The sequence below is a fragment of the Salmo trutta genome, chromosome 17 (assembly GCF_901001165.1).
Source record: "Salmo trutta chromosome 17, fSalTru1.1, whole genome shotgun sequence".
Taxonomy (NCBI): Eukaryota; Metazoa; Chordata; class Actinopteri; order Salmoniformes; family Salmonidae; genus Salmo; species Salmo trutta.
This window is the reverse complement of record NC_042973.1, coordinates 51,058,983-51,078,027: the sequence shown is the minus strand read 5'-3', so window position 1 is coordinate 51,078,027 and position 19,045 is coordinate 51,058,983. Positions and strand designations below refer to the sequence as shown.

Genomic DNA, 19,045 nt, shown 5'->3' with positions numbered 1-19,045 from the left:
CTAACGTTAACCCTAACCATGACCCTAACTTCAACCCTAACTAAGTCTGTGCTGGTCATGAAATTTTGGCAGCTGGTTAATGCAAAAGACTGACAGTGTCACGGTAATTGCCCACTAATTTGCATAAACATGTTTAGCATCTCCAGGCATCCACACATACTAGCCGCTGAGCCGCACCTTTGGAACATCTACAGTAGAAGTCGGAAGTTTACATACACTTAGGTTGGAGTCATTAATACTCGTTTTTCAACCACTCCACAAATTTCTTGCTAACAAACTATAGTTTTGGCAAGTCGGTTAAGACATGTACTTTGTGAATGACACAAGTAATTTTCTCAACAATTGTTTACAGACAGATTATTTCACTTATAAATCACTGTGTCCCAATTCCAGTGGGTCAGAAGTTTACATACACTAAGTTGACTGTGCCTTTAAACAGCTTGGAAAACATTTGACCCAAGTTAAACAATTTAAAGGCAATGAAACCAAATACTAATTGAGTGTATGTAAACTTATTTTAGGTAGGTTTAAAGAAACATTATGATATTAAGAAAATGGATTTCAGAAGAACAGAATATAAGTTGGCCTATTGTACGTTATCTGTCTATGCATCATACCATAGGGTGTAGGCTTAGCAGACAAGATACGCTTAAGTCCCATGCCATTATTTTATGCAACATGCAACAATTTAAACATTTTTACTGAGTTACAGTTCATATAAGGAAATCAGTCAATTGAAATACATTCATTAGGCCCTAATCTATGGATTTCAAATGACTGGGAATACAGATATGCATCTGTTGGTCACAGATACATAGGGGCGTGGATCAGGAAACCAGTCAGTATCTGGTGTGACCACCATTTGCTCATGCAGCACAACACATCTCCTTCACATAGAGTTGATCAGGCTGTTGATTGTGGCCCATGGAATGTTGTCCCACTCCTCTTCAATGGCTGTGCGAATTTGCTGTATATTGGTGGGAACTGGAACACGCTGTCGTACACGTCGATCCAGAGCATCCCAAATGGGCGACGTCTGGTGAGTATGCAGGCCATGGAAGAACTGTGGCATTTTCAGCTTCCAGGAATTGTATACAGATCCTTGCGACATGGGGCAGTGCATTATTATGCTGAAACATGAGGTGATGGCGACAGATGAATGGCATGACAATAGGCCTCAGGATCTCTTCACGATATCTCTGTGCATTCAAATTTCCATCAATAAAATGAAATTGTGTTTGTTGTCCGTAGCTTATGTCTACCCATACCATAACCCCACTGCCACCATGGGGCAATTCGTTCATAACGTTGACATCAGCAAACCACTCGCCCATACGGCACCATGCACGCTGTCTGCCATCTGCCCGGTACAGTTCATACTGGGATTCATCCATGAAGAATAGACTTCTCCAGTGTGCCAGCATTTGCCCACTGAAGTCGGTTACGACGCCGACCTGCAGTCAGGTCAAGACCCTGGTTAGGACGATGAGCACGCAGATGCACACGCTGGTCACTCTTTCTACCGTCATACTATTCTAAATGTAATCTTGTCTTTACAAAATAAAATTAGTTTTGCACACTGTATGCACTCGAATAGCGAATGGAGGCCACTTTCCGGCTGGTTCGTAGGTTATTCCGGTTATTTCACTCCACACATCAACCACTGTTTGAGGAGCATGCAGCCTCTAGCTGTGTGACAGATCAAAACTCTGTATGCCATAGGCTCTCCAACCCTGGTACTGTAGCTACCCAGTTCTTAATTTGGGAACCAAGTGAAATCTGTTCAGGAACATAGATAGTATGTTTTCACAACTAAACATATTTCATTAAACTGTTGACAGCCCCTCTCTCTGCATGCTCGAGAAAGGAATGAAAGAGAGTTGAGGAGATGGAAATGCATGGTGGTAAGATATGCTGTAGCTAAAAGGTAATGTGTCAGCCTAATAATTCAAAATCAAATACAAATGCACTATAATTGTAGGCTAACTCTGAATTTGTTTAATTTTGGAGTATACAGAAGGCTAGACCATTTAGGTCAGTTTTTCTGCCATGCATGATATGTGGTAGGCTATGTATTGTATAACGGCACAATCAATATTTTAATTCATGTTTATTTTGCGCTTGGCTCACATATATGTCACGTTGTGCGAAGGATCGGGAGACAGGCGCAGGAATGCGTAATAAGGGGTTTTATTGACCCAAATTACAGCGTGCCATGTAAAGGCACGGGGACAAAGACCAAAGAAACACGTATACAAAACACAGGGTAGAAACCCAAACAAAAGAGCGAGGAGTACCTCGAATAAATATACGGGGCGAGACCCGTAATACATACATGGGACGAGACCTGAAAACACAACGCACAATGATACACCACGGGACGAGACCCGTAATCATATATGCGCATCCCAAATGGCAAAAAAGCCAAAACAACACAGCACAGGTACTCACAGACACAACGGACATTGGAACAATAATCGACAGGCCAATAGAGAACAAAGGGCACATTTATACCAATACAATCAATGGGAAATAGGAACCAGGTGTGCGTAATTAGACAGTTCAGTGCCTAGAGGCCGGTGACGTAGACCTCCGAAACTGGTTCACGGAATGAGCAACAGTACCGGAGGGATCGGTGACAATATAGGCCTATTCGTATGCATAAGCTCTAATATGCATATGAGTGTTTTGAATGAATCAACACCTTAGAGAGCGCTGTCCATTTTCATTGTGTTTGGCTTTGAAACAACATCCACAACGACCAAGTTTTCCACTCAGTTTCAACCTGTTGTTGAACTTCTTTCTTCAAAGTGATCAATGATGACGAGTTTTTGATGGGATTTTCCATTGCATTTGCATTGATGTCAGAGTGGTTAGAGGGACAATAGAGCCCTGAGAACCAGGTCATTAGCGACATGATGATCGTTAGCGAGTTGGGTACTACTAAAGCATGTCCTGAGTGTGTAAGAGGTGATTACTGTAACTTAGCGGTCACATGGAATTTTAATGTGGTCATGACTCATGACTGCTGGTGTGGCGGTAATACATTCACAGAAAAGACCTAACCCTAACCCCTAGCCTAGCTAATTTTAGCTACCTAGCTAACTTTAGCCACAACAAATTGGAATTTGTAACACAGTATCATACATATTGCAAATTCTTAACATTTTTGTAACAGATCATACGAAATGGATGATGGACATCCATAAATTAATACATACCATATGAAATGGAGTAGGACAGATTTACATTTACTATGTTACGTTTACCCCTGAGTCCAGGTTGATTAGTGTTGCAGCATGTCTCTCTTTCTAAAACTATCACCCGAAATTGTTGCAAAACCTATTACTAGCCTGTTCAACCTCTCTTTCGTATCGTCTAAGATCCCCAAAGATTGGAAAGCTGCCGCGGTCATCCCCCTCTTCAAAGGGGGAAACACTCTAGACCCAAACTGCTACAGACCTATATCTATCCTACCCTGCCTTTCTAAGGTCTTCGAAAGCCAAGTTAACAAACAGATCACCGACCATTTCGAATCTCACCGTACCTTCTCCGCTATGCAATCTGGTTTCCGAGCTGGTCATGGGTGCACCTCAGCTACGCTCAAGATCCTAAACGATATCATAACCTCCATCGATAAGAGACAATACTGTGCAGCTGTTTTAAGAGACCTGGCCAAGGCTTTCGACTCTGTCAATCACCACATTCTTATTGGCAGACTCAACAGCCATGGTTTCTCAAATGACTGCCTAGCCTGGTTCACCAACTACTTCTCAGACAGTGTTCAGTGTGTCAAATCGGAGGGCCTGTTGTCCGTACCTCTATGCAGTCTCTATGGGGGTGCCACAGGGTTCAATTCTCGGGCGGACTCTGTATACTTCTGGCCCTTCTTTGGACACTGTGTTAACTAACCTCCAGACAAGCTTCAATGCCATACAACTCTCCTTCCGTGGCCTCCAACTGCTCTTAAATGCAAGTAAAACTAAATGCATGCTCTTCAACCGATCGCTACCAGCACCTGCCCACCCATCCAGCATCACTACTCTGGACGGTTCTGACTTAGAATATGTGGACATCTACAAATACATAGGTGTCAGGTTAGACTGTAAACTCTCCTTCCAGACTCACATTAAGCATCTCCAATCCAAAATGAAATCTAGAATCGGCTTCCTATTTCGCAACAAAGCATCCTTCACTCATGCTGCCAAACATACCCTCGTAAAACTGACTATCCTTGACTTTGGCGCTGTCATTTACAAAACAGCATCCAACACTCTACTCAGCAAATTGGATGCAGTCTATCACAGTGCCATCCGTTTTGTCACCAAAGCCCCATATAATACCCACCACTGCGACCTGTATGCTCTCGTTGGTTGGCCCTCGCTTCATATTCGTCGTCAAACCCAATGGCTCCAGGTCATCTATAAGTCTTTGCTAGGTAAAGCCCCGCCTTATCTCAGCTCACTGGTCACCATAGCAGCATCCACCCGTAGCACGCACTACAGCGGGTATATTTCACTGGTCAACCCCAAAGCCAATTCCTCATTCGGCCGCCTTTCCTTCCAGTTCTCTGCTGCCAATGACTGGAACGAACTGCAAAAATCACTGAAGCTGGAGACTCATATCTCCCTCACTAACTTTAAGCACCAGCTGTCAGAGCAGCTCACAGATCACTGCATCTGTACAAAGCCCATCTGTAAATAGCCCATCCAACTACCTCATTCCCATACTGTTATTTATTTTATTTATATTTTGCTACTTTGCACCCCAGTATCTCTGCTTGCACATTAATCTTCTGCGTCTATCACTCCAGTGTTTAATTGCTAAATTGTAATTATTTCGCCACTACGGCCTATTTATTTCCTTACCTCCCTTATCTTACTTCATTTGCACACACTGAATATAGACTTTTTTTTCTATTGTGTTATTGACTGTATGTTTGTTTATTCCATGTGTAAATCTGTGTTGTTGTTTGTGTCGCACTGCTTTGCTTTATCTTGGCCAGGTCGCAGTTGTAAATGAGAACTTGTTCTCAACTAGCCTACCTGGTTAAATAAATATTTTTTTTAAATGTCAATGGACATCGGGTCTCTTTGATGGTCTGTCACAGTGGGAAGGCTGGGGATAAAGGGGGAGGAGGAGGGGGAGAGCCTTGGGGGAGTCAGTGGCTAGAAGGGGATGGGGGCATATACAGTATGGCCAGGATGGAGCAGGGGAGGATGGAAAGGAGGCGGAGGGCTGTGATGGGAGAGGAAATGGGGTGGACGGGGGCTGTGGTAGATTAGGAAGCCTTAGGGAGAGAGTGTCTCAATGAGGGGACATACAGTATTGCTGGAGTGGAGAGGCACCAGGTGGCTGTCTGTGGCAGCTCTATTTGCTCCCACTTTCCGCTCTCTCCTCTTCCAGCCTTTGGTCTCTGATCCCCCTCTTCTCCCCTCCTCCCAAAGTGTCTGACACGTGTAACCAACCAACCTACAGATGTCACGGAGAAAATGAATCTCTCAATTTCTTTTATTTCTTCTTCCCAAACCTATTTGAGCCCCCTTTGCCCCTTTGCCCCTTTTCTACACACACACACACACGCACACACACACACGCACACACACAACCACACACATGCAAGCACACACGCACACATACACAATGTCTAGAGGAGTCTGTGGTGCGCTAATGAAGGCCTTGTGGAGAGGCCATTTCACACTCGATTCCCTTCAACACCCCTGACGTGTTATAACATTGGGACACAACCAGCTGGACTATTTGTTGTTTTTCTAGTAGTATGTGTTGTTGGTACTGTAGCCTACCCTACTGTATGTGTGTAATGTATTTTGAAAGTGATGATTGAGATGTAATTTCCTTCCGTTATCAATGTCCTGCTGTTTATGTACATTAGGTCCAGAAATAGCTGTTCATCTAAAAGTGTATGGTATACAAGGCCAATTGTGTTTTGTTTCATATGATTATATGGTATTGATATGATTGATATGGCTTTGGCCCCCTTTCATGCAAGAAGTTCCCAAAATGTTAGGTTGTTAGAACAGTCTAGTGGGAGCATTGTGGGGACGTCACAAAATACATTTTCACAAACTCTAGAACTGTCCAGTTGTGCTGACATTCAGATCATGTTTGTATCAGGGTGCACAAAGCATTCCTTTGATGTTGCAAGAATGTTGACAGAACAGCCTTTATTAGTTCTTTAACCTCTCTGGGCCAGTGGGACGCTTGCGTCCCACCTACTCAACAGCCAGTGTAATCCCGTGGCGCGATATTCAAATACCTTAGAAATGCTATTACTTCAATTTCTCAAACATATGACTATTTTACACCATTTTAAAGACAAGACTCTCGTTAATCTAACCACACTGTCCGATTTCAAAAAGGCTTTACAACGAAAGCAAAACATTAGATTATGTCAGCAGAGTACCCAGCCAGAAATAATCAGACACCCATTTTTCAAGCTAGCATATAATGTCACAAAAACCAAAACCACAGCTAAATGCAGCACTAACCTTTGATGATCTTCATCAGATGACAATCCTAGGACATTATGTTATACAATACATGCATGTTTTGTTCAATCAAGTTCATATTTATATCAAAAACCAGCTTTTTACATTAGCATGTGACTAGCATGTGACTAGCATTCCCACCGAACACTTCCGGTGAATTTACTAAATTACTCACGATAAACGTTCACAAAAAACATAATTATTTTAAGAATTATAGATACAGAACTCCTTTATGCACTCGCTATGTCCGATTTTAAAATAGCTTTTCAGTGAAAGCACATTTTGCAATATTCTGAGTAGATAGCCCGGCCATCACAGGCTAGCTATTTTGATACCCACCAAGTGTGGTACTCACCAAACTCCGATTTTTATTAGAAAAGTTTGATTACCTTTGCTGTTCTTTGTCAGAATGCACTCTCAGGACTTCTACTTCAATAACAAATGTTGGTTTGGTTCCAAATAATCCATAGTTATATCCAAATAGCGGCGTTTTGTTCGTGCGTTCAAGACACTATCCGAAGGGTAAAGAAGTGTGACGCGCCCGACGTGTTTCGTGACAAAAAATGTCTAAATATTCCATTACCGTACTTCGAAGCATGTCAAACGCTGTTTAAAATCCATTTTTATGCCATTTTTCTCGTAAAAAAGCGATAATATTCCGACCGGGAGTCGTTGTTTTTGTTCAAAGAGAGAGAAAGTAAACATGGTGTCGGCTCGTGCACGCGCCTCCAGTCTCATTGTCCTCAGATCGACCACTTACAAAATGCGCTACTGTTTTTCAGCCAGGGCCTGCAAAGCCACCATTCATTGTTCTGGCGCCTTCTGAGAGCCTATGGGAGCGTTAGAAAATGTCACGTCATGCCAGAGATCCCCTGTTTTGGTTAGAGATGATCAAGAAGGCCAAGAAAAAGTCAGAGAGAGCGCTTCCTGTTTGGAATCTTCTCAGGTTTTGGCCTGCCAAATGAGTTCTGTTATACTCACAGACACCATTCAAACAGTTTTAGAAACTTTAGGGTATTTTCTATCCAAATCAAACAATTATATGCATATTCTAGTTACTGGGCAGGAGTAGTAACCAGATTAAATCGTGCAAATACTGCCCCCTATTCCCAACAGGTTAAAGGTTCCCAGAACATTTAATTAGGTTGCCCATCAATGGAATATTATGTTAATCCTAAAACAAATATCCTATGAATGTCATAAATATCACACGCCCCCGTAAAGAAAATGAGAATTAAAAACAGGTTCAGCCCCTGGTTCGAGGGTGATCTTGTTGAGTTACTCCACCTCAAGAATTGCATTTGGCAAAAGGCTCAGCACACGCATACTCAAGCTGACTGGCTATCGTTCAGGGAAATGAGAAATAAGTGCACTCAGGCTATCCGGAAGGCCAAAGTTAGTTACTTTAAGGAGCAGTTCTCCCTCTGTGGGTCTAACCCCAAGAAGTTCTGGAGAAACAGTTAAAGACCTGGAGAATAAACCCTCCTCCTCACAGCTGCCCATGTCCCTTAATGTTGATGTGGTTGTTACTGACAAGAAGCACATGGCTGAGCTCTTTAATTACCACTTCATTAAGTCAGGATTCCTATTTGACTCAGCCATGCCTCCTTGCCCGTCCAACATTTCCTCATCTCCCACCCCTTCTAATACGATTATCCCCGATGCTTCTCCCTCTTTTTCCCCTGTACCGCAACAAAGTTTCTCCCTGCAGGCAGTCACTGAGTCTGAGGTGCTAAAGGAGCTCCTTAAACTTCACCCCAAAACACATCTAGGTCAGATGGTTTAGACCCTTTCTTCTTTAAGGTTGCTGCCCCTATCATTGCCAAGCCTGTCTCTCCTTTCTCCGGAGGTTCCCATTGCTTGGAAGGCAGCCACAGTTCATCCTATATTTAAAGGGGGAGATCAAGCTGATCCTAACTGTTATAGGCCTATTTCTATTTTGCTCTGTTTATCAAAAGTGTTGGGAAAACTTGTCAATAATCAACTGACTGGCTTTCTTGATGTCTATGGCATTCTCTCTGGTATGCAATCTGGTTTTCGCTCAGGTTATAGATGTGTCACTGCAACCTTAAAGGTCCTCAGTGATGTCACCATTGCCCTTGATTCTAAGCAATGTTGTGCTGCTATTTTTATTTACTTTGCCAAAGCTTTTGATATGGTAGACCATTCCATTCTTGTGGGCCAGCTAAGGAGTATTGATGTCTCTGATGGGTCTTTGGCCTGGTTTGCTAACTACCTCTCTCAAAGAGTGCAGTGTATAAAGTCTGAAAATCTGCTGTCACAGCCACTGCCTGTCACCAAGGGAGTACCCCAAGGCTCAATCCTAGGTTCCACGCTCTTCTCAATTTACATCAACAACATAGCTCAGGCAGTAGGAAGCTCTCTCATCCATTTATATGCAGATGGTAGTCTTATACTTAGCTGGCCCCTCCCCGGATTTTGTGTTAAATGCTCTACAACAAAGCTTTCTTAGTGTCCAACAAGCTTTCTCTACCCTTAACCTTGTTTTCAACACCTCCAAAACAAAGGTCATGTGGTTTGGTAAGAAGAATACCCCTCTTCCCACAGGTGTTATTACTACCTCTGAGGGTTTAGAGCTTGAAGTAGTCACCTCATACAAGTACTTTGGAGTATGGCTAGACGGTGCACTGTCCTTCTCTCAGCACATGGCTGCAGGCTAAAGTTAAATCTAGACTTGGTTTCCTCTATCGTAATCGCTCCTCTTTCACCCCGTCTGCCAAACTAACCCTGATTCCGATGACCATCCTACCCATGCTAGATTACGGAGACATAATTTATAGATCGGCAGGTAAGGGTGCTCTCGAGCGGTAGATGTTCTTTACCATTCGGCCATCAGATTTGCCACCAATGCTCCTTATAGGACACATCCCTGCACTCTATACTCCTCTGTAAACTGCTCATCTCTGTATACCAATCGCAAGATCCACTGGTTGATGCTTATTTATAAAACCCTCTCAGGCCTCACTCCCCCTATCTGAGATATCTACTGTAGCCCTCATCCTCCACATACAACACCCGTTCCGCCAGTCACATTCTGTTAAAGGTCCCGAAAGACCACACATCCCAGGGTCGCTCCTCTTTTCAGTTTGCTGCAGCTAGCGACTGGAACGAGCTGCAACAAACACTCAAACTGGACAGTTTCTCAATCTTTTCATTCAAAGACTCAATCATGGACACTCTTACTGACAGTTGTGGCTGCTTTGTGTGATGTTTTGTTGTCTCTACCTTCTTGACCTTGGTGCTGTTGACTGTGGCCAATAATGTTTGTACCATGTTTTGTGCTGCTACCATGTTGTGCTGCTGCCATGTTGTGTTGCTACCATGTTGTCATGTTGTGTTGCTACCATGTGTCACGTCCTGACCAGTAAAGGGGTTATTTGTTCTTATAGTTTGGTCAGGACGTGGCAGGGAGTATTTGTTTTATGTGGTTCAGGGTGTGTTTGTGTATGTGTTCATGTAGAGGGGGTATTTGGTTTATATGGTTCGGGGTGGTTGTGTATGTAGAGGGGTATTTGATTTATTAGTCCAGGGTTTTGGTTATTGTTCTATGTTAGTTTATTTCTATGTTCAGTCTGGTCGTTTGTATTTCTATGTTTAGCTATTGGTGTTGGGGCCTTCAGTTGGAGGCAGCTGTCTATCGTTGCCTCTGATTGAAGGTCCTATAAATAGGAATGTGTTTGTCATGGGATTTTGTGGGAGATTGTTTCTTGTTTAGCTGTGTGCCTGACGAGACTGTCTAGTTCGTTTGTTTTTTGTATACGTTGTTTGTGTTTTCCTTCTTCACTAATAAAAAGAAGATGAGTATACATTTTCCCGCTGCGTTTTGGTCTACACCCTACGACACCCGTGACACCAGGCTGTGTTGTCATGTGTTGCTGCCTAGCTATGTTGTTGTCTTAGGTCTCTCGTTATGTAGTGTTGTGTTGTCTCTTTTGTTGTGATGTGTGTTTTGTCCTATATTTATATTGTATTTATGAAAATGTTTTAAATCCCGTCCCCGCAGAGGCCTTTTTCCTTTTGGTAGGCCGTCATTGTAAATAAGAATTTGTTCTTAACTGACTTGCCTGGTTAAATAAAGGTTAAATAAATAAAATTAAAACAGACTTATTTGGAAATTGTGGAACATTGTAGGAATGTTCTGTGCAAACTCTTAAAGATTTCCAGAACATTTTATTACGTTTTGGGAGTCTGGGATGTTACAAGAATATTCTTGTCAACATTCTTACAACATTAAAGGAATGCCCTGTGCATCCTAACTTAAACATTGTATGAATGTCATGACAACTGAACATATTTTGTGCTTTTGGAACATATGTCTTGTAATGTGTCCACACGGTTACCACAACCTAATTACATGTTTTGGGAACCTTTAAATAACTCAGAAAGGCTGTTCTGTCAACATTCTTGCATCATCAAATGAATGTGTTGTGCAACATGATACAAACATTCTCTGAATGTCTGCACAACTAGACAGTTCTAGTGTTTTATGAACCTATCTCTTGTCATATCCCAACAATGTTCCCACAACCTAAAGAAATGTTTTAGGAACTTTTAAAGAACATAAAAAATGTTCTTCTAGCATCAGGTGAATGTTTTTTCATTGTAAGATATACATTGTATAATCATCTGCACAACTGGATAGTTCGTCTTTTGTGATGTCCCCACAATGATCCCACCATACTGTTTCGACAAACATTTGGGAACCTTTAAAGAACAGACAAAATGTGTTGTCGGAACATTCCTACAACATCAGGCAAATGTTTTATACAATCAACAGCATGACTAGACAATTTTTGTGTTATGAGAACATTTGCCGCAACCTAACAATTGTTCTGTGAACTTTCACAGAACCAATTTTGGTTTTCTGGAAACATTATTAAAAAACAAAATGTGGAAAAAAACTAAAACATTTTGTTATCAAAAACATTCTTTGAATGTTTTGGGGATGTTCTCATCCTAATGTTTGATAAAACCAGAACTTAATGGGAATATTAGCTAATGTTCTGGGAATGTTCCTGGTTTGTGGGTTGTCTCTCCATGAGGACTCTTCAGAGATGAGGAATACTTCAGTGGCGGGTCGTGCAACTATGAATATATTCACTACATTAGCATAATTATATGAGTTTATTTACCAACTAATAATCTAATATTAGGCTGTAACTGCTCGGTAAAAACACTTGAGAGCTTCTGACAGTTATCAAAGACATGACTGATCAAGCCGTTCACTGAACGTTTAGAGAACAGCTTTAATCAAACGCACTCAAACAGTTAAGACAAGCGCCTCTACCCAGCCAAAGTCAATATGCAGTTTGATAACAAGTAGGGTATGATGTATGTGGCTACAGCTTCAATAACTGCATTTTTTATACATTGATGTACTTGGCACACCTACAACTTAATTTTTATGTGGTCACTGTTGCTCTTTTGTATCTAATTATGCTATTGAATGTAATGGATTGCATTCATTAGGACTCATGGCACTTTATATTGCATCTGCATCTCTCAATATAAATCTCAATATACTTTTGAAGCCAAGGTCAAACTCTCAAAAGCAACATGTGGATGTTGATGTTGTCTCAAAGTAGACTAATATTTTTTTCCCCAAAAAAATGTGCAATCTCTCAATTTATTGCCACCGTATCTGCTCTAATGACACAACACAGGTGTCATTAGAGAACAGCCAGGAGAACAGCCAGGAGAAGCTGGTTAGTGTTGTTATCCATGTGCGGTTTGTTGACCTCCGTTCTCTGTATGCCTGCAGGAGGTGGAGCTGTGTCGACTGAACAGTCAGGAGAAGCTGGGCCTGACGTTGTGCTACAGGACAGACGAGGAGGAGGACATGGCTATCTATGTCAGTGAGGTGAGACAGCAGGAGTGGGACTGAGGGTAGCTAGGGAACTGCTGCTGTTCTTCTTCTCGTTCTTCTTCTTCTTCTCTCTCTCCATCCTTACAGTTTTCACTTTAGAAAACGTTATTATATGCGCCACACTTATTCAGAAATCGGTATTTTTGAAGCTCTCACTTCACCTACACGTCTAATGTCACAACACTCAGCAGTGTACAAATGCTTTCCTTTCCTCAGAGTTCTTGAACAAACACCAAAATAACAGCTACTATTTATAGTTGTTGATAAAAGAAAATGTAAATAACCTTGATAAAAAATGTATGCATGCATTTCCACCAGTCCTGTGTGTTTATCGGTTCTTTGAGGTTTCATGTGCATTTTATGTAAAATAGGTTAACATAATTGTACTACCATATTACTATGGACTACAATCACTGTGGATCATAGTAAATACAGTGCATTCCCGAAAGTATTCAGAACCCATTACTTTTCCACATTTTGTTACGTTACAGCCTTATTCTAAAAACTATTCAATTGTTTTTTTCCCCTCATCAATCTACACACAATACCCCATAATGACAAAGCAAAAACAGGTTTCTAGAAAAGTTTGCAAATGTATATATATATATATATATATATATACACATACATACATACATACATACATACATACATACATATATATATATATATATATATATATATATATATATATATATATATATATATATATATAAAAGACATTTACATAAGTATTCAGACCCTTTACTCAGTACTTTGTTGAAGCACCTTTGGCAGTGATTACAGCCTTGAGTCTTCTTGGGTATGACACTACAAGTTTGGCACACCTGTATTTGGGAAGTTTCTTCCATTCTTCTCTGCAGATCCTCTCAAGCTCTGTCAGGTTGGAGGGGGAGCGTTGCTGCACAGCTATCTTTAGGTCTCTCCAGAGATTTTCGATCAAGTTCAAGTCCGTGTTCTGCTTAGGCCACTCAAGTCATTCAGAGATTTGTGCTGAAGCCACTCCTGCGTTGTCTTGGCTGTGTACTTCGGGTCGTTGTCCTGTTGGAAGGTGAACCTTCGCCCCAGTCTGAGGTCCTGAGTGCTCTGGAGCAGGTTTTCATCAAGAATCTCTCTTTACTTTGCTCTGTTCATCTTTCCCTCAAACGTGACTAGTCTCCCAGTCCCTGCTGCTGAAAAACATCCCACACCGCATGATGCTGCCTCAACCATTCTTCACCATAGGGAAGATGCCAGGTTTCCTCTAGACGTGACGCTTGGCATTCAGGCCAAAGATTTCAATCTTTGTTTCAATAGACCAGAGAATCTTGTTTCTCATGGTCAGAGAGTCCTTTAGGTGCCTTTTGGCAAACTCCAAGCGGGTTGTAATGTACTGAGGAGTGGCTTCCATCTGGCCGCAACCATAAAGGCCTGATTGGTGGAGTGCTGCAAAGATGGTTGTCCTTCTGGAAGGTTCTCCCATCTCTACAGAGGACCTCTGGAGCTCTGTCAGAGTGACCATCGGGTTCTTGGTCACCTCCATGACTAAGACCCTTCTCGTCCAATTGCTCAGTTTGTCCGGGCGGCCAGCTCTAGGAAGAGTCTTGGTGGTTCCAAACTTCTCCCATTTAAAAATGGTGGAGGCCACTGTCTTCTTGGGGAACTTCGACGCTGCAGAATTTTTTCGGTAGCCTTCCCCAGATCTGTGCCTCGACACAATCCTGTCTCAGAGCTCTAAAGACAATTCCTTCGACCTCATGGCTTGGTTTTTGCTCAGACATGCACTGTCAACTGTGGGACCTTATATAGACAGGTGTGTGCCTTTCCAAATCATGTCCAATCAATTTAATTTATCACAGGTGGACTCCAATCAAGTTGTAGAAACATTTCAGGGATGATCAATGGAAACAGGATGCACCTGAGCTCAATTTTTTCTTTATTTTTTAATACATTTGCAAACATTTCTAAAAACCTGTGGTGTATGTGTTTAGATTGATGAGGGGGAAAAAGTATTTAATGCATTTTAGAATAAGGCTGTAACATAACAAATTGTGGAAAAATTCAAGTGGTATGAATACTTTCCGAATGAACTGTAAATACACTGATATAACTGTGAAAAGAATACAGCATTCTAGACTTTCAGGACTAAATCAGTTGAGACGTTAATATGATTCTTCTGTGTCTTCTTTTACAGAGCTTAGTTAATATTGAATATGTAGAGAGTCTGTAATTTAATATGATTACACAGACTAAAAATACATGAATCTTGGACTGGCACTTCATAATTTTTATATTTGCAATAATATAGATTAAACCAACTCATAATAAAAAGGCACTATAGTCTTTCTTTGAGTGTAAATCCCTGTTCTACAAATATAACTGACATGTTTTGCAAGCTGAGGTTACACTATTTGTGCCCACAGTCAAGGCTTTTTTCTCTGTTTCTCCCACTTATTGGCAGCACTTACAAACACTGTCCTCTCCTCCATTCTGTCTAACTTACACTCTCTCTCTCTCTCTCTCTCTCTCTCTCTCTCTGTCTCTCTCTCTCTCTCTCTCTCTCTCTCTCTCTCTCTCTCTCTCTCTCTCTCTCTCTCTCTCTCTCTCTCTCTCTCATTGGTTTGAAGTTAGCTCAGACCCGCAAGGTATATGCAGCTGAACATGAGTTGAATACAGATCGCTGTAGTCATTGGGCTGCTTCTCCTCTCAAGTGTTCAGTCTATAAAAAGTCAAACCAAGGAGAGCGTGCTGCATTCAGATGAGCTTCTACTGAATGTCACTCTCTATTTCAGCTGTGTTTGAGATACTGAATTGTGTTTCTGATCTCACATAAATACCAATGAACTATACAGTATCATGCATACTATTTGGCAAAGCACAACCTGTAGTGTATAAAAGGACATTTTATATCACACTTTGTGTAGTATGACATTGCTTAAAAATGGTTTGAGAATAAGCTATGAAGTGTTTATGAAGTCTTTATGAATGCTCTATAAAGCCTTTATGTTGTAGGGTCCTGCTTTAAATGGCGTGCAGCTTATAAAGGCTTCATAAAGCCTTCATAAACACTACATAAATGTGTTATGAATCAATGTAACCGAATGTCCTGCTTTATAAAAGGTTCATAAATGTGGCTTAACTGTGTGACATAACCACCAATGTCAAATCTGACATAACCCACTATGTAAAATATGACTTTTTTTTATTTAACTAGGCAAGTCAGTTAAGGACAAATTCTTATTTACAATGACGGCCTCCCATTTTTATCTTGTCAGCTCGGGAATTCGATCTAGTAACCTTTCTGTTACTGGCCCAAGGCTCTAACCATTAGGCTACCTGCCGCCCCATAAACCTGGGCTTTATAAAGGGTGGCATAAGCACCTCTTAATAAAGGCCTTATAAATCAGATTAAATGAAGGCTTCACAAAGCATTTATAACCCTGTCGTGCATCCAGGATATTGGGTTCGATTCCAGGGACCACCCAATATGTAAAAATGTATTCACGCCTGACTATAAGTCGCTTCGGATAAAATCGTTGGCAAAATTGTATATATTATATTACACTAAAACATTGCTAGGATGGCCCAACCTCTTTCCCTCCTGGGTGCATATAGTCAATATTGGACCTGACCTCAACTTCCCCCAAAATGCTGTGTTGCAGGATGACACACATTCTAAAGTTCAGTCATGCACAGCTAAAAAAACATTGGTAGAGCCTTTTAAAAATCAGTTTACATTTTTTGCCTACTGTTTTTTTTTTCTCCCAAATTCCATTTTCTTGGTTTTTGTTTTTCCAGGTTTTGGATGTCTCCATTTGTTCTGGTTTACTCCAGTTTTTTTTACACTTTTTTTAAATAGAAAACAACTAAATTGGATTTTGAGTGTTCACAACAATGTTTAAACCAAATCAGGGGATGACGTACATTTTTTGTGTAGTTGCCCTTTAATTAATTCAGTGAGCATGCACTGTACTTTTCTTTGGTTAGCGGGTTTACTGTAGTGCAAGGCACACGTGATGTGATTTGGCTGCCAATGGAATGGGTGGAGTAAAAGTCCAAGAATCCAAGATGGCGTAGCAGTCAGGCGTCTTTGTCCTCATCTTGTCGTGTCCCGTGTATATATATTTTTATATATTTTTTCTTTGCATATATTTTTTTACATTTTTCTTAACCTCAACCTCAACATACTCCCCTGCAACCCGCCTCACTCAATGTGGTATGGATCTGCTATTTTCTTTACTTTAGAACCGGAACCCCCAACATAAGCTAGCCAGCTAACTAGCTACTAGCTAGTAGTCAGCTAGCCACTGCTAGCGGTCATCAGCTAACCTTTAGCCTGGACAACTCCTGCCAGTCTGCACAGCGCGATTCAACCCAGAGCATATCGGACTTCTTCTTCTCCATATCTCCGGATTCCTACCGCAAGCTCTGAACCTTTTCACCTGGATCATCGCAGCTAGCTAGCTGCTATCCGAGTGGCTACTCCTGGCTAACGTCTCTGTCCCGAAGCAAGCACCAATTAGCCTGGAGCTAGCCTATGCTAGGCCCATCTCCCGGCAAGCTGAAGAGGTCCATCAGCAACTCCTTGGGCTACAATACCTATTTTGCTAATTGGCCTGGACCCCTTTTACTGTCGATACAGAGCCCCGCCAACTCATCACGACTGGACTACCGACGTAACTCGTAATTTCACTGTAGAGCCTCCAGCCCTCCTCAATATGCCTTAACTAACCCTTTTGTTCTACTTCCCACACGCGGTGACCTCACCTGGTTTAAATGGTGTCTCTAGAGACAATACCTCTCTCATCGTCACTCAATGCCTAGGTTTACCTCCACTGTATTCACATCCTACCATACCTTTGTCTGTACATTATTCCTTGAATCTATTCTACCGCGCCCAGAAACCTGCTCCTTTTACTCTCTGTTCCGAACGTACTAGACGACCAGTTCTTATAGCCTTTAGCTGTACCCTTATCCTAATCCTCCTATATTCCTCTGGTGATGTAGAGGTTAATCCAGGCCCTGCAGCCCCCAGCACCACTCCCATTCCCCAGGCGCTCTCATTTGTTGACTTCTGTAACTGTAAAAGCCTTGGTTTCATGCATGTTAACATTAGAAGCCTCCTCCCTAAGTTTGTTTTATTCACTGCTTTAGCAGACTCTGCCAACCCGGATGTCTTAGCCATGTCTGAATCCTGGCTTAGGAAGGCCACCAAAACCCCTGAAATTTCCATCCCTAACTATAACATTTTCCGACAAGATAGAACTGCCAAAGGGGGCGGAGTTTCAATCTGCTGCAGAGATAGCCTGCAGAGTTCTGTCTTACTATCCAGGTCTGTGCCCAAACAATTTGAGCTTCTACTTTTAAAAATCCACCTTTCCAGAAAAAAGTCTCTCACCGTTGCCGCTGGCTATAGACCACCTTCTGCCCCCAGCTGTGCCCTGGACACCATATGTGAATTGATTGCTCCCCATCTATCTTCAGAGCTCGTGCTGTTAGGTGACCTAAACCGGGACATGCTTAACACCCCGGCCATCCTACAATCTAAGCTTGATGCCCTCAATCTCACACAAATTATCAATGAACCCACCCGGTACAACCCCAAATCCGTAAACATGGGCACCCTCATAGATACCATCCTAACCAACCTGCCCTCCAAATACACCTCTGCTGTCTTCAACCAGGATCTCAGCGATCACTGCCTCATTGCCTGCATGTGTAATGGGTCTGTGGTCAAACGACCACTCCTCATCACTGTCAAACGCTCCCTAAAACACTTCAGCGAGCAGGCCTTTCTAATTGACCTGGCCCGGGTATCCTGGAAGGATATTGACCTCATTCCGTAAGTAGAGGATGCCTGGTTATTCTGTAACAGTGCTTTTCTCACCATCTTAAATAAGCATGCCCCATTCAAAAAATGTTGAACTAGGAACGGATATAGCCTTTGTTTACTCCAGACCTGACTGCCCTTGACCAGCACAAAAACATCCTGTGGCGTACTGCATTAGCATCGAATAGCCCCTGCGATATGCAACTTTTCAGGGAAGTCAGGAACCAATATACTCAGTCAGTTAGGAAAGCAAAGGCTAGCTTTTTAAAACAGAAATTTGCATCCTGTAGCACAAACTCCAAAAAGTTCTGGTACACTGTAAAGTCCATGGAGAACAAGAACACCTCCTCCCAGCTGCCCACTGCAATGAGGCTAGGAAACACTGTCACCACTGATAAATCCACGATAATTGAGAATTTCAATAAGCATTTTTCTATGGCTGGCCATGTTTTCCACCTGGCTACCTCTACCCCGGTCAACAGCCCTGCACCCCCCACAGCAACTTGCCCAAGCCTCCCCCATTTCTCCTTCACCCAAATCCAGATAGCAGATGTTCTGAAAGAGCTGCAAAATCTGGACCCCTACAAATCAGCAGTACTAGATAATCTGGACCCTCTCTTCCTAAAATTATCACCCGAAATTGTTGCAACCCCTATTAGAGATCCCCACAGATTGGAAAGCTGCCGCGGTCATCCCCCTCTTCAAAGAGGGAGACACTCTAGACCCAAACTGCTACAGACCTATATCTATCCTACCCTGCCTTTCTAAGGTCTTCGAAAGCCAAGTTAACAAACAGATCACTGACCATTTCGAATCCACGGTACATTCTCCGCTATACAA

The 19,045-nt window shown here is 42.1% G+C and overlaps 1 protein-coding gene across 3 annotated transcripts in view; it reads left to right on the top strand.

The window, feature by feature from the left end:
* LOC115152363 (PDZ domain-containing RING finger protein 4) overlaps positions 1-19,045 on the top strand; it is a 215,831-nt gene that overhangs the window by 170,724 nt on the left and 26,062 nt on the right. For all 3 annotated transcript variants that reach the window (XM_029697155.1, XM_029697156.1, XM_029697157.1), the window contains one exon: positions 12,292-12,390. In XM_029697155.1, the coding sequence (XP_029553015.1) occupies positions 12,292-12,390 (99 nt within the window). The remainder of the gene's footprint in view (positions 1-12,291; positions 12,391-19,045) is intronic.